This window comes from Mirounga angustirostris, unplaced genomic scaffold (assembly GCF_029215605.1).
Source record: "Mirounga angustirostris isolate CCGP_5_RB_7025 unplaced genomic scaffold, mMirAng1.0.hap1 SCAF_1, whole genome shotgun sequence".
NCBI classification, from domain to species: domain Eukaryota; kingdom Metazoa; phylum Chordata; class Mammalia; order Carnivora; family Phocidae; genus Mirounga; species Mirounga angustirostris.
In genome coordinates, this window is record NW_026991709.1 from 73,308,739 (window position 1) to 73,324,161 (window position 15,423).

A 15,423-nucleotide genomic window follows, 5' to 3' on the forward strand; every position below is an offset into this window, starting at 1 on the left:
TACTAGGTAAGGAATAGTCTTTAGGTAATAAGCCAAATATATGTAAATTCATATATTTTAAGTGTGAATTGCACTATGGTGTATGCCTTTTAGTAAAAATAATCCTGAGGACAATTACTACTTATGTGTTTTGTGGTTTATAAGCTATTTCCATATATGAAACCAATACAGCAAAGATGCCTGTTCCCACTTTGTACATAAATAGGCTGAGCTCAGCACAATCCAAGCAGGCTTAAAAAAAAAAATTACACAGCCAGTTGCCGACAGAGCTGGACCTAGAACCTAGAGCTTTTAACCCCAAATCCCAAGTTCTTTTCTAGGCAGGGCTAGAAACTGAAACTTGACACTGAAAAGTATTAGAAATTAAGTCCATCGGTATTTACTGGGCCATATGGTTTAAATTCAAGTAACATGAGTGTGTGTGTGTGTGTGTGTGTGTGTGTGTGTGTGTGTGAATGCTCATGAGTCATTTCCTTAAACTGAAATTATACTAGGGAGTGCCTGGGTGTCTCTCAAGAGTCAAGCGTCAGACTCTTAATTTTGGCTCGGGTCATGATTTGAGCTGGGCACTCAGCACGAGTCTGCTTGTCCCTCTCCCTCTGCCCCTAACTGTTCTCGAGCATGCCTTCTCTCAAACAAATAAAATCTAAAAAAATGAAGTTATACTTGGAAAAGCTGTGTTCTGTTCCCAGTGTGGTGGTTTCCTTGCTCTGGGATGCATTGAAATTGAAAGTAGAGAGGAGAAAGATCAGAGAGTAATAGACTCTGAAATAGGCATGGTGAGATATTTCCGTTCAGCACTCAGGTATTTTCCCAATTATCCTTTAATTTTCTTTGGGCTTAAGAGCTGTTTAAATATCTCCAGAAAAAAACAAAGGCCATGTTGAGGCTTAGAAGAGCTCTAGCAGTAGGATTTTTCATCCTGAGAATGTGGAGTGTGTGTTTGTTATTTCAGGATTCAACACTGCAAAAGGGGACCTCGTGAGATCCATTCTTTACCCAAAGCCAATGAATTTTAAGCTCTACAGGGACGCCATCAGGTTCCTCTTGTGCCTTGTAGGGACAGCAGCGATTGGGATGATCTATACTTTGTGCGTCTATGTGCTCAGTGGGGTAAGCTGCTTTTGTTCTTTTACTACATCCATCTCTGTATAATTTAGACTCTGCGTGTTAACCTTAATCTCAGGCATGGTTTACAAACCTGGGAACAAAGGCAAACACTGAAAACCTGCACATATACTCACAGTTCCCCAATATCAGCGACTGATCACCAAGTAATATAACAATCAGATCCAGAGGGACAAAACACTGCTTATTGAGCTATCAACATGCCTCTCGTCTGGTACACTTCTCCTTATGCTATTTTTTCATTTTCAATCTGAGAATATATTTATTCCAATAATGTAGTGTTTTGTAGTTATTAAATAAGGAATTTAAAATAAAAGCCAGATACCCAATGTTGGTGAGGTCATGGCAGACTTGTACATTGTTCTCTGCTGGTAGTAGAATGAAGCATTACAAACCTTTTCATTGTACTTTGGAAAATTTATGAGAGCCATACTCTTTGACCCTTTCATATCATTTCTGGGAATTTGACCAAAGAAGTAAAAAAAAAAAAAAGAAGAAGAAGAAGGAAAAAAGCCATACGCACAATGCTGTTCAGGATTGATTTACCTGATTTACCTGTAAGAGCTAAAGAGTGACTTTTTGTCCCAGGATCCTCCTGAGGAGGTGGTGAAGAAAGCTCTGGATGTCATCACAATTGCAGTTCCTCCTGCTCTGCCCGCTGCTTTGACCACGGGCATTATCTATGCCCAGAGGAGGCTGAAGAAGAGAGGCATCTTTTGCATCAGCCCCCAGAGGATCAATGTATGTGGACAATTAAACCTTGTCTGCTTTGACAAGGTATGTGTGTTCCATCCTCGTTCTCATCGCCATTTTGTCATCATTGTCATCGGGTGGAGGTGACTCACACTCCTCTGGAGCAGGAAACAGAGGATGTGGCATCTGACTTCATTTTATCTCTGGTTGGGTGTGTGATCTAGGAAAGGCACATCTCTTGAGCTCTCAGATTCTGGGGTTTAGAGGAGGGAGAGTAAATACTGAATAGGTGAATCTTTTTACAGTCCTTCCAGCTTCAATATTCTATAAAATACAGTTAATTAAACTGGCATTCTGTCCCTCCTCAGTCAAAACCCCATACAAAGAACAAAACTGAAACCCTTTACTATGGTCATTGCTGTATCCCTAATGCTAAGAATCTTGCTTAGTGTATAGTCCGTGCTCAATAAATATTTATTGAGTTAGTGAATGAATAGAAAAAGGAAGAGTTTAACTGTGTTTTACTTGGGTAATTGGACTTGGTTATATGAAGACCCCAATCAAATCCTTACTATATTTTCCCATCTGTAGTATATTGCTTAAGATTATCCTTGATTATATGCCAGTTATTCCCAATGAGCCTCTTATTCTATCTTCTCTTGACTGTATTCTTTTGGTCTGTGCCTATACTGGGTGAGGGTGGGAGCTGTGAGAGGGGAAGATGGAGAAGACGGGCTGTTTTGTGCCCAGGTCTTCATTTATAAAGATGACTGTTGACTGCAGAGAGGTCATTGCCTTTGAAAGAAGTTTAACATTACTCACAGTTCTCCTGGTAAGGAGAGGCACGGCTCGCCATGTGGGGCCACAGGAGGAATGCCAGTCTTTGGTGAGGTAGCAAAGCAGGAGTGAGGGAAATGCTTGGGACGTGGTCTTTATTGGGGTCTCTCCAGGGAAGGCAAGTCAGGCCATAGCTTATGATTGGCTAGTTTGAATGATTTGGGTGAGCTCTGGGCTGTAGGGTTTTCTCTGGCACTTGGCCCTGGGATGATGAAGGCAGAGAACTATTGCCTCCTGAGGAGGAGGGGCCACATAGAAGATTGGTTACTTGCAGGTCAAACACATGCTGAATCCCTTACCATCTCCTCCTTGGGCCTGGCAAAAGAAGCAGGGTGGGAAAGACCATTATGACATGAATTTGAATAAAATAAGTAATAATTGTGAGTAATTATCATTATAATTCGGTCCTACTCTATGTCAGACATTAAGCACTTTGTATTACCTCATTTGATGTTCATGACAACCTTATCTGGTTATAAGCATGTTATAGGAAAGGGTTCCGATGTGCAGAGTGATTAAATAATTTGCCCAGCTGGTGTTTTAAATGAATCCAAACTCTTCATCATTATCCTGCACTGAGAGAAATACCAATAAGCACCTTTTTTTTTAGGTGTCAAATAGCAAACCATCTGTTTAGAGCAGGGACAGTCTACTCCCATTACTTATTATCTTCTGCTATAAAAACTGGGACTCACCCTTTTTAGAGCTCTTACAGGCTTACGGAGGCTTTGCCATCCATTTACTCTACCATTAGATCCTCAAGACCAGCCTCTGGAGTATGTAAGACAGATACTGTTTCTTCCTTTTATCACCAGCTTGGCCAGACAACTGGTGTGAGCTCATCAAAGCTTCTGCCCAGGACCCCCGATACCCCCCTGATTGTGTCCTTCCTTGAAGTGCTGATCTCAGTAATGTGTTCTTGACATATATTTCCCTGTTAAAACATACCTTATGGGTTGTCATTATGGGGCTGCCGGATCTTCAGAGTAAACCGAGTGCTTGTTTCTGTTTAGACAGGCACCTTAACAAGGGAAGGTTTGGATCTCTGGGGAGTCGTGCCCTGCGATAGGAGTGGGTGAGTACTCTGGATCGAATGCTTTGGCATTTCTCTTTTCCCAGAAAAAAATACTATACATTTTCTCCTGAAAATTAATAATGAAGATATTTTGACTTTGGCTTTGGAGCAGTGGCTGCCATAGTACCTTCATGTAATTTCTCTTTTTAAACACTTCCAAGTCTTACTAAAACGTATATCTCCCTCCACCCCACCCCCTGCCTGGTGCCACTCACAAACCTAGGAGAAGGATGGGTTTCAAGTCCTTGCTACGATGTAATTTGCAAAAAAAAAAAAAAAAAAAAAAAATTTAATATAATGTAATTTGCTGTCAGCATATTAGTCAGGGGCCTGAAGTTGACTCAATGTACCTAATTACCTCAGGGAGGTACATTCCTGGTACAAACTGAAACCTTTAGGTGCGCCAGGAGGAAGAACACTGCATGGACTTGGGTACACTGAATTGCAGGAGGAGGAACACCTGTGGAACCGTAGCTAATGCACTCATTTCCCTTGGTACCGTAGTTCTGGAAACTCCACCTTTTGGTTGCTGGAAACTCTTCCTGTCCAGCCAGAAAAGACTCCGTCTTGGCAATTTTCTGCTCCGGGTGGTAGGACTTGCACAGCTCTCTTGTGTGGCCCTCTTGTGGCCATGTCTGACTTTGCAGCCCTGCCTGCTTTTTCTCACCACTACCTCCACTTGTGATCAGAACAGGAAACATTTGATATTTACATTTGGTTTTTTTAATGAAAGTGTTTCCCTCTCACACTTACAACTTCCACCACAAAAGCATCTATTACATAAAGGGTACATTGTGGTTTTTCTGTGTTATGCAGATGACATAGAATTTATCCATAAAAGATTTTAATTACATGTGTTTAATACATTTTCATATTAAAATGTTATTTATAAACAAGTCTCTTTCCTGGGTTAAAAAATATAAATCTTGGTGCTTCTAGTCACTTTAGTCCACAGAAGAAGCCTCTTCTAAGTATTAAACGTTCTAAAGTTCTTTCCATTTTCTCTCAAAGATGGATTTAGGTATATACCTGGTCTTCCTGTTACCTAGTATGTTTCTACTTCAGCTTCTACAATAAGTGTATGCATTTATTCAAATATGAGAGCATCCTGAGAGCAGTGTGTTTCTTATTTACATTTGTGCTCCTCATGCTGTGGCATTATACCAGCTACACAGAGTACATGCACAGCAAATGTTTGTTTTATTAAAATGAACTCACTATGTTCCATCTTTTGAATGCTTTTCTGCTTACTGAACTGACATCATCTTATTCGAAAAACTTTCTACTTCTAAAAGTAGCTTGTCAAATTTAAATAAAAACAATTGATATAATGTTTAGGTTATTGATTGATTAATTAGGCCTGCCACTCTTTCTTCCTCTTTTCCTTCCTTCCTTCCCTCAGAAAGGTCAAAGTTGGTTTTAAATGACTAAAAGGGAAATTTAAAATTTGAAAAAAAATTGATAAATTTAATTAATAACATCGGAAAAACCTGATTCAATACTAGGTAAGAAGCATCTGACTTATAGGCTATTAAATATCTTCTTGTAAAAGGTAAACTCATCTTTAATACTTCTTATCTTTTCCCAAAAGCCCTGCCCAATATGCCCGATACTTCCAGAACCATCAGAAGGCTACCTGGGCTATTTGAGTGGGATCAATCATAAACGTTCAAATAAGAATACAAGGACAAGGATGAGAGAGAGTTCTATTTATTTGTTGTGCAAACGAGGGTTTGGCCCAATCCTCAGGAACTCAGAATTACATATTCAGAATTACATAGTGATGAGAGTGTGTGTGCCATCTTAAAAATAAGATTTTCTTCCCCCCGCCCCCCGATCTGTATTGGCTTTTCAGTGTGAGCTTAAGCTTCTGTGTGAATCACACTGCTGGTGATTGCTTAATGTTTACCGAAATACTGGGGGTTATACTGAAAACCACTAAGACAAATTGAACTTTTGATATGTAATAATAGATACAATCAACAGAGTCAGTAGTCAGCCAAGAGGTTTTTGAACTTGTAAGGAAGCTTGAATGAGGAAGCCAGGAAGAAATATGGATGAATTATGAGCTAACACTGTGATGTGGTTGCTTTCAGAAAGAAAAGGCTAGAGCAACCTAAGGCCATATTTCATGAGAAATAATAACCTGAGACCGCATTTGAAGACAAACTATGACAAATAAAAAGAAAGATCTTGAAAGAAGCTCAAGACCTTTCCCACACTTGCTGAACTTATGGAAGGATGATGACTAAACGGAACAGTAGTGATCTGGTGGGGGGGATTAGAGAATGAGTACTAATGTAACAAGCCATGCTAAATTAATTTTTAAATGGATATTTACTTCCAGAAGCTCCATTTTGGCATGGAGGGAGAGGACCGAAGCCCCTTTTCTTTTCTCCTTTAGCTTCCAGGAGATCCACAGCTTTGCCTCGGGCAGGTCTTTGCCATGGGGCCCGCTGTGTGCAGCCATGGCCACCTGCCACTCTCTGATTCTTCTCGATGGGACCATCCAGGGAGATCCTCTGGATCTCAAGATGTTTGAATCTACCACCTGGGTAAGACCCTGCTCTTCAGCAAAGCTCAGAAGCATCTTCAGTGTCAGGACCACATGGATTTCATAGTTATTCAGTGCTTACAAATGTGAGGTTTACAATAAAGAGTTGCATGTAGTAGTGACAGGCAAACTAATCTAAGCCTGTACATCTGTACAATGCGACTAATAATAGTATCTCCATTGTAGGGTTATTGTGAGCATTAAATGGAATGATGCTAAAAAAAAATCCCTGGTAATGTGCTTGGCATATTACGGGTTAATAGGATTAATGTAATTATGATTATTATATAAATCTTCCAACTCGAGACAATATAATTACTGTGTAATTATTTTCCAACTCTTGAGCAATGTCTGATTTAAAATTTTTCTAGAACATGGGGATTAGGGGACGCCTGGGTGGCTCAGTTGGTTAAGCATCTGCCTTCAGCTCAGGTCATGATCCCAGGGTCTGGAGATGGAGTCCCACATCAGGCTCCTTGCTCAGCGGGAAACCTGCTTCTCCCTCTGCTTGCTGCTCTCCCTGCTTGTGTGCTCTTTCTCTCTCTCTGACAAATAAATAAACAAAATTTAAAAAAAAAAAAAAAGAACATGGGGATTAGGAAACAGCACTGTCTCCTGTGCTTAGGATAACTCATTGTTACCAAAAGTTTTATTCCTAGTCCTTGGATATTGATTTTGTTTCTAAAGCTAGAAACAATAGAAAGGGAAACCATGAAAGAACTTTTGTTGAGACTGAAGCAGATTTAAGAACAAATGGTGTAGTTCAGGACTTCCCAGTTCTGGTTTTGGCTCTGTTCTGACTGCTCGGTCCTGTGAAGTCAGCTCTCTTGCTGGGGCTTCGGCTCTCATGACCTTAAAATGACGGGACTGAATTAGATCAGCAGAGTTCCTACAAAACAAACAAATAAAACAAAACAAAACAAAGCAACCAAGCTGGACTCTTTTCTTAAAAGGAAACCTTATTTGCATAGTTGCGTATAACACCCAGTGCTCATCACAACATGATGTACTATATGGTGGATAACTGAACATAATAAAAAAAAATAAAAAAGAAAAGAAAAACGCATCTGTCTTCTTGGAAAAAAAAAGAAAACCTTATTCAGAAGCATTCTATAAAAAAAAAAACAACAGTTGGAGTTGCTGTGGTTGAGATAGAAGACGGGGAGTACCGTGTGAAGTGCAGGAAATGCCCTCCACCTACTTAGCCACAAGCCCGCCTCCCCCCACTACATCCTGTTTCAGCTCTAGACCCCTATGAAACATGTGTTAGCCCCGCTGAAGGAGACAATCTCTAGAGTCCTTCCAGCTCTAGTGGGGCATGGTTCTGTAGTAGGCTGGTGTAACTTTGCCAGTCCCCCATCCTTCCTGGGTTACTGTTTCTGTATCTTTAAGTAGGAACTAAAATTTCTTCCCTGAGATTTTTTTCAGCTGCTGGATGATATGATTAAAAAGCATTTTGACATCTTTGGGTAAAAGGTTGTTTTGACTATAATTTAGGGTTATTATTTCAGCAATTACTGAGTGTTTACTGAACACTAGCCTTGTACATCACAGTCCCTGCCCTGCCTGGCCCTGAGGACTATCGATTCAAATTAGACAGAGAGGGAAGGGCAGAAACAGCCTCAAACTCCAGGAAAACAAAGACCCTCACACACAATTCTGGCTCTTCATTCTCACTATTTTCAAGTTAAGCTCTTCAGAAGTGGAGAATGAACTTTATGCAGCACATTCCAACAGAGAAAGCAGGATAAATTGCATGAATAATTCAGAATTATCTTCCCTTCAAGTTCTGCTGCATTTCCAATGCACTTTTTTCCCCCCTGTGGTGAAATAAGTCTGGTTCACCTCCATCTAGCTGAGGGAGGAGACACCGAGAAAACACTGAAGTGGTCTGAGGATTTTCTCAAGGGGCGTGTTTGAGCCTGGTATTAGTAGATGAACAATAAATAAATAAATCTCTACAATGAAATATCTCATTTGTGAAATAGGAGATGGCTCTTTCTGGGGACGATTTCCACACCAAGGGAGTGCCGGCACATGCCATGGTAGTTAAGCCCTGCAAAACAGCCAGCCAGGTAAGCCTTGCCTACTCTCTGCCCCACAATGCTCAAACTCAAAGGGAAGGTCTCAGGCCTACAATTTTGAAAGGACACAGATGTGTCTTCTTTGAATTCCATATGTGAAAATTGCTAAGACTTTGCTTCCTGTATTTGCTAAAATAAGGATTGAGGGAGGAGTAATTAATTCCTAATAGCTAGGAGCTCTGTTGGTATGTCCCTCTCCATTCCTCATCCCTCAACCAGGTCCCAGTGGAAGGAATTGCTATCCTGCGTCAGTTCCCATTCTCATCAGCATTGCAGAGGATGACAGTCATTGCCCAAGAGATGGGGGGTGACCGGCTGGCATTCATGAAAGGTGCACCAGAAAGGGTGGCCAGTTTTTGCCAACCTGAGACAGGTAAGTGAATAGACGTGTAATACAACTGACAAATCTGTATTTCCAGCCCAAATGTGTCCCATCAGCACTAGATCTATGAATCTAATTGCCTACTGGTCATTGCTAATGTGGCGACTCAGCTGGCATCCCAAACTCAATACTTACCTTTCTTACTTCCTGTATTTTCCATCTTGGTGAATGGTACTACCCCTAGTTTAGGATTTGTCCCTGATTCTTCCCTCTCTTTCAGAACCTCTGTTTTATCAATTGCTAATCCATGGCCCTGTCACTACATCAACTTAGGCCCTCATCCCTCCACTGGATCACTTCAGTATCTGGCGAATCAACCTCCAGCCCCTAGTCTCTCCTACTCTGATTCACCTTTTATACTGTGACCACATTGGTTTTTCCACCACATAGTATAACCATGTTGTTACTTTCTTTCTTTTATTCTTTCCGTTGCTTCCCACAGGCTCCAGGATAGTCTCATACTCCTTTAGGATCATATATAAGTCCTTCATGATCTGACTCCTATCATACTTTCCAGATATGCCTTACCACTCCTATCCTTACTTCTTGTGCTTCCTTGAACTGAATTCACTGTCTCGCTGTCTTGTGTCTCCATATCTGCGCATATGATGCTCCCTTGGCCAAAATGCCTTTCTTCCTCCTTCATCTACCCACTTTCTGCCGGTTTGGTATAAACCCCTCGAAGTGTTTCCATGGCACATTGCAATTGCTTGCTTGCTTCCTTCCTTCCTTGCTTCTTTCCTTCCTTCCTTCCTTCCTTCCTTCCTTCCTTCCTTCCTTCCTTCCTTCCTTCCTTCCTTCCCTCCTTCCTTCTTTCCTCCTCTCCTCTCCTCTCTTTTCTTTTTTCTCTTCTTTTCTCCTTTCTTTTCTTTTCTTTTCTTGAATGCTTTATTCTCATTTCAGTTTCACTGGATCCCAAGAGGTCAATCTTGACAATGTAATTATGTTTAAGGTTCCCACTGACTTGTTAGCGTATCTTTTTAGAAGTGTTTTCTTGGGAAAGAGTTGCATCTGTTTGTAGAGAATTTCTCCACCAGTACTGGCTGAGTAAATGTTGCGTACTAATCTTGCATTATTTTCTGAACAGTACCAACTAGTTTTGTTAGCGAACTTCAGAGTTATACAACACAGGGCTTCCGGGTCATAGCACTGGCCTACAAGAAGCTGGAAATGGATCATCACAGCACTGCCTTGACAAGGTACGTGGGGAGGATTTGATAAGGCAGGATGGTTTGCTGGGCAGTGGACTGGGCCGTGGACTGAGCAACATAGCTTGCTGGAATTGTGTGCATAAAGTGTCTCTGAACTTGGTAAGCAGGGATAGAGTCATCCCTGTCTTGCTTCAGTCACAAAGCTGAAATGAACACTGGGAGAATTTATGAGAAATAGCTGTATAAACTATAAAATATGACATAATTGTACAGCTTTGTGAAAACAGATATGAATATAACCAGTGTTTCAGAGAGTTTGAAATTATGGTTATGACCTCATTTTGTACCAGATACAAGTAGCTAATTTTTTTTTAGAGTTAGGGCATTGGTTGAGAGTTAGAAAACATAACATTTGTCTGAAAAAAATTCTCAATAAATACTCAACTTAATGAAACAAATAAGTAGAGCTTAGATTTAACGCATAATCCAGGTAGCAAGAAAAGCTTTAGAGGAGCTGTTCTAGAGAAAGTTTTGATATGTAAAAAAGGTGCTTACAAGCTAAAATGGACTGGAGTATTTATTAGTTCAAATTTGTTGTTTTATTTTCCACGAGTTAGAGATTACTGTGTTTATTTTGCCTTCACTGCCATGTCCAATACTCTGTGTCAGCTTCTGTGGGTAACACTGCTGTGGAGATAATCAAGGCTTATTTTGTTATTTTGGATTTTAAGTTCAGGAGGTCTAACATAATTGTGTTCAACCCTGTCAGATTCAGATTACTGTAATTATATTTTGTACCATTTCCTTTAAGATAAAAAATTCATATGTAATATGATCTGCACACACTCTCTGTAAAAAATAAGTATAACGCCGTCTTATATAGTAAAAATAGAAGCAAAAATACAATTCATGACAAAAAGTAATAATTCGGTATTTGCTCAGCTGACTCCATGAAATCAAACTGAAGCGAAATCAAACTGAAGCGATATGTTGCTTGCACCTGTGTGTAGAATCACGGTGGGGGGGGTGCGGTGGGTGCAGACTGATACATGTGTGTTTACATATTGAAGTCTCAAATACCACCAGCAGTCCTGTGGTCAGTGAGATGACTCTGAAATGGTTACAAACTCTTGGTTAAACTGAATAAAACAGTACAATCTCTTTTCAATTTACATGGTAGTTGCATTCTTGAAAAATTCAACAGAATATCAAAAATGTGCAAAAATACTTGTGTTTATATGTAAAATACAGCAAGGGGAAGTGTAAGAAATTTATATTTGTTTAATATAATATTAGTAGTCTTAGGTGTATTATAATAATACAGTGTACTATATAGTATAATAATGGTACATTATAAACAGTATAAGCCTATACTGGCTTAGGAAAGTATAAATGATTTTTTAATGCTCATGAATGTCCTGTAAAATATTCAAAAGGCATGTGGGATGCAGGGGAATTCTTCACTGTGCATTTCCAAAATGTCCTCCAGCAGCAGTAGCACTCCTGTTGAGAACCACCCAAATGCCCTAACTCGGTCACTTTGTGAATGGGCAGAGAGGGAAGTAGCTCACTGAAAATCACTGAGTATTGGATTCCTGTGGCCAGCTTAGATTGACCCTTAAAACTTTGGCTATTACAACTCTGGTTATTTGTTGTAATTTAATCGATGCAGGCCATTCAAGTTACTCAAGTCAGAGAGCTAAAAGTGAACTTTGAGATTGGATCTCACATTTTAAAGAAAAGAAAACTTGGGTCCAGGGTGTCGCAGAATTGGGAATCTAACTTTGTTTCCTGAGAATCCGTTGACAGATATATATCAAGATTCTGGCTACTAGGCTGCTACTTCTGATTATTATAATAAAATATTTGCACATCTACAAGTTTCAAAATCATGGCCTTGGGGCTGGTGCAGATAACAAAACACTAACGGTGAAGGCACATAAGCAATAGGGAATGGTGAGGGCTGTGGCACACAGGAGCGTACATGCCCCGGCTAACAGCATTGAAATTCCAACTTTTCAGTCTGGTAAGATCTAAACACTTGTAGGATCTAATAGGATCTAATCTTAGGTTGTCAATTTGCCTCTCCTCTACATCTATTCCTAGCTAAGCTAATTTACCTAGCCTTTGCTAATCCCTAATTGGAGCAGAACATTCTTTCTTTCTTGGGGGGATGTGTGTGCGAGTGTATATGTGTGTATATGTGTGTGTGTTTACTCAGAGTGGTTCCAGCACTGATGTCATAATTTCTTTGAGTGTTCTTGGCCCAGTTTTTGCATATTTCAACCTTTAAAAATTGCATGGATTTTAAGAACATGAAGTTTAATCTCGTGGATGACAATGCTTCCTTCGTATCATATTCTCCATTCTTTATTATTTTTGGATGTTTCAGGAGGAGGTATAATGTCTGTGCAGGAGGCAGGAAAAGAGAGCTCACTATTCCAAGTTGCAAAGCTTGAGATCCCTCAAGAGACCACTTCTCTTTACTTCTTGGTTCATATTGAAACTCATGAAAAGAAGAATCATGTAGTGTTAGAGCTAGAAGAGATCTTGAAGATTAGTTTTACCACCTTCTTTTACAAAATAAGAAATAGATTACCAGACAAAGAAAGTGATTTGCCCATGGTCATACAGCAAGATAGTGGCAAATCTGAGATTAGAAGTATAGTCTCTTGATTATTGTATATTGAACCCTATGAACACCATGTGCCAGAGGAGCCAGAAATAGGAGTGCCAAGGTAGGCTGCAGATTATGTCAGATGGTAGACCCTGTGGCCATTTTCTTGACCCAGTCTGGTGCCTTGTGGTTGGCTTATGTAATATCATCTCTGAAAATATCTAAAGCCTGAGGCTTGGATACAAGCCTAGAAAGGCTTTAGATATTTAGAAAGATTGGAGGACCTCAATCAGGGATGAAGTAAGTTATTGTTCAAAGAACAGCTCAAATATCTTCTGTCCAGGAAAGTTTCTCCAGTCACTCCACCCAAAAATGATTACATCTTCCTCTCTGACTCCATAGGACCATTATTTGTACATCATGGTAATTTTCCCAGTCTTCCATACAACTGAGGTGGTCAAGTCTAATGCTGTCCTGCTGGTTAAACATGAAATCTCTGGAGTTAGGGGTTACTGTAGTTTCTGCATATTCTCTCCCCTTTTTCCTTAGTCCTGTTCCTTTCACCTATTTAAATATTTAGTAAATGGTCAATCACTTGACAGACTGACTGGCTTTGCTTTCCATGAGAACCTTTTGGCAGCAGAATTTCTGAAAGAGGAAATAAATTTTCCTAGGCTGCCTGTCAAACAAATGGTCCCATCAGACACCAGAGCACTTCAACTAAGGGTACCCTGGCTGAGCACTTCCTTGGTGTTGGGCACCATGTGCATGTTGTTGAGCCTGTTGCTAAACCAGGCAGGCTTGCCCTCGAGTTGTTGAGACAGATCAGACAGAGAAGAATGGTGAGTGATAAATGAACAAATAAAATGCATGCTACTCTGAGGTAGAGGTAAGATGCTGAAGGAGCAATTATTTCTACCTGGAGAGGTTTTTATTGGGAGGTACATGTGAATTGGCCCTCAAAATGTAAATAGGAAGTTTAAATGGTAGATCATGGGGGAACTTATAACCTTTTCCATGAAATAAGAAAGAATGTCTTACGGCAGTCCAGAGCAAATGTTTTGAGATGGTTGAGTACAGACCATAGCATGGTGGCTAGTTCACCTCATCTGGAAGTTAGGGGAGTTGAAGAATTTAGTGATAGAGAAAGCTCGAAAGATAGTTTGAACCAGATTGTGCAGACTTAGTGCCAGGTTCAGAAGAATGGGGAGTTCCTGGGGCGAGTAGTGCAAACTATGCCCACCTCCTTCCAGACACTCTGGTGGAGGTGTTAGCAGTGTCCTTGGAGCATGGCTAACTCAAGTCCCTGCCCCTGGCTGACACGAGGCCCAGCACTGAGAGACCCATGGCAAGCAAGGCCAGATGCTTTCCTGGGTGCTGCTTTCATCCGTATTTCAGCCAGAATTAGGCAATACTGGTGTCTTGCTCTTTTGTCTGCTAGAGGTGTCTGGGTCTCAGATAAATGAATCATGGCAGAATTTTGGGGTCCTCAGCCCCAAAAGTACTCCCCTGCACTTAATCCTGTGGAATGTCATGGTAATGTTCTTGTGGTGAATGGGAGCCTCAGAGGCCCCACTTCCTTGCAGAAACATTTACACTTTATGCAGAAGAGCAATGCTGCCTGCTGACAGAGTAAGTGAAGGGAGGAGCTTGGCTTTAAAAGAGGGGCTGTTTTTTGAGCCTCATATCTCCTGGGGCTAAAGTAGTATTGCTTATAGGTTTGGATTCTGGAGAAACTGGTATTTTGTTGTTCTTGAGCCTCACTTACTTTTCATGATGTTCTCTACCAGAGCTGGAACTCCTCTCTGGTGGTTGCTAACAGGTGAGGTGCTGGAAATCAGATTAGCTACAGCAGAAAGAAGACTTTGGGTCATTTAATTCATTCTCTATGAAAGTTAAAACAAATCTTTTGCTTGGGGTGCCTGGGTGGCTCAGTCGGTTAAGCGTCTGCCTTTGGCTCAGGTCGTGGTCCTGGGGTCCTGTGATGGAGCATCAGGCTCAGCAGGGAGCTTCTGAGCTTCTCCCTCTGCTTCTCTCTCTCAAATAAATAGAATCTTTAAAAATAAAAAAGCAAATCTTTTGCTTAATAAATATTCGCTCTTCCAACTGATTCAGTCAGAGTAAATGTCTCAGTGTCCTTCATGTCCCGTCCTGTCTTTTTTTTTTCTAGTTTTTCTTAATTTTTTAAATTTTTTTATTGTTAAGTTAATCCCCATACATTACATCATTAGTTTTAGATGTAGTGTTCCATGATTCATTGTTTGTGCATAACACCCAGTGCTCCATGCAGAATGTGCCCTCTTCAATACCCATCACCAGGCTAACCCATCCTCCCACCCCCTCCCCTCTAGAACCCTCAGTTTGTTTTTCAGAGTCCATCGTCTCTCATGGTTCGTCTACCCCTCCGATTTCCCCCCCTTCATTCTTCCCCTCCTGCTATCTTCTTTTTTTTTTCTTAACATATATTGCATTATTTGTTTCAAAGTTACAGATCTGAGATTCAACAGTCTCACACAATTCACAGTGCTCACCAGAGCACACACCCTCCCCAGTGTCCATCACCCAATCACCCCATCCCTCCCACCCCACCCCCCACTCCAGCAATCCTCAGTTTGTTTCCTGAGATTAAGAATTCCTCATATAAGTAAGGTCATATGATACATGTCTTTCTCTGTTTGACTTATTTCACTCAGTATAATACCCTCCAGTTCCATCCACATCGTTGCAAATGGCAAGATCTCATTCTTTTTGATGGCTGCATAATATTCCATTGTATATATATACCACCTCTTCTTTATCCATTCATCTGTCGATGGACATCTTGGCTCTTTCCACAGTTTGGCTATTGTGGACATTGCTGCTATAAACATCGGGGTGCACGTACCCTTTCGTATCCCTACTT

The 15,423-nt window shown here is 40.7% G+C and overlaps 1 protein-coding gene across 1 annotated transcript in view; it reads left to right on the plus strand.

Annotated features, from left to right (window-relative positions):
- Positions 1 to 15,423, plus strand: part of ATP13A4 (ATPase 13A4) — a 129,108-nt gene that overhangs the window by 81,743 nt on the left and 31,942 nt on the right. Inside the window, exons 11-17 of the mRNA XM_064575605.1 lie at positions 956 to 1,113; positions 1,717 to 1,905; positions 3,672 to 3,733; positions 6,138 to 6,288; positions 8,276 to 8,362; positions 8,591 to 8,744; positions 9,841 to 9,952. Coding sequence (XP_064431675.1) covers positions 956 to 1,113; positions 1,717 to 1,905; positions 3,672 to 3,733; positions 6,138 to 6,288; positions 8,276 to 8,362; positions 8,591 to 8,744; positions 9,841 to 9,952 — 913 coding nt within the window. The remainder of the gene's footprint in view (positions 1 to 955; positions 1,114 to 1,716; positions 1,906 to 3,671; positions 3,734 to 6,137; positions 6,289 to 8,275; positions 8,363 to 8,590; positions 8,745 to 9,840; positions 9,953 to 15,423) is intronic.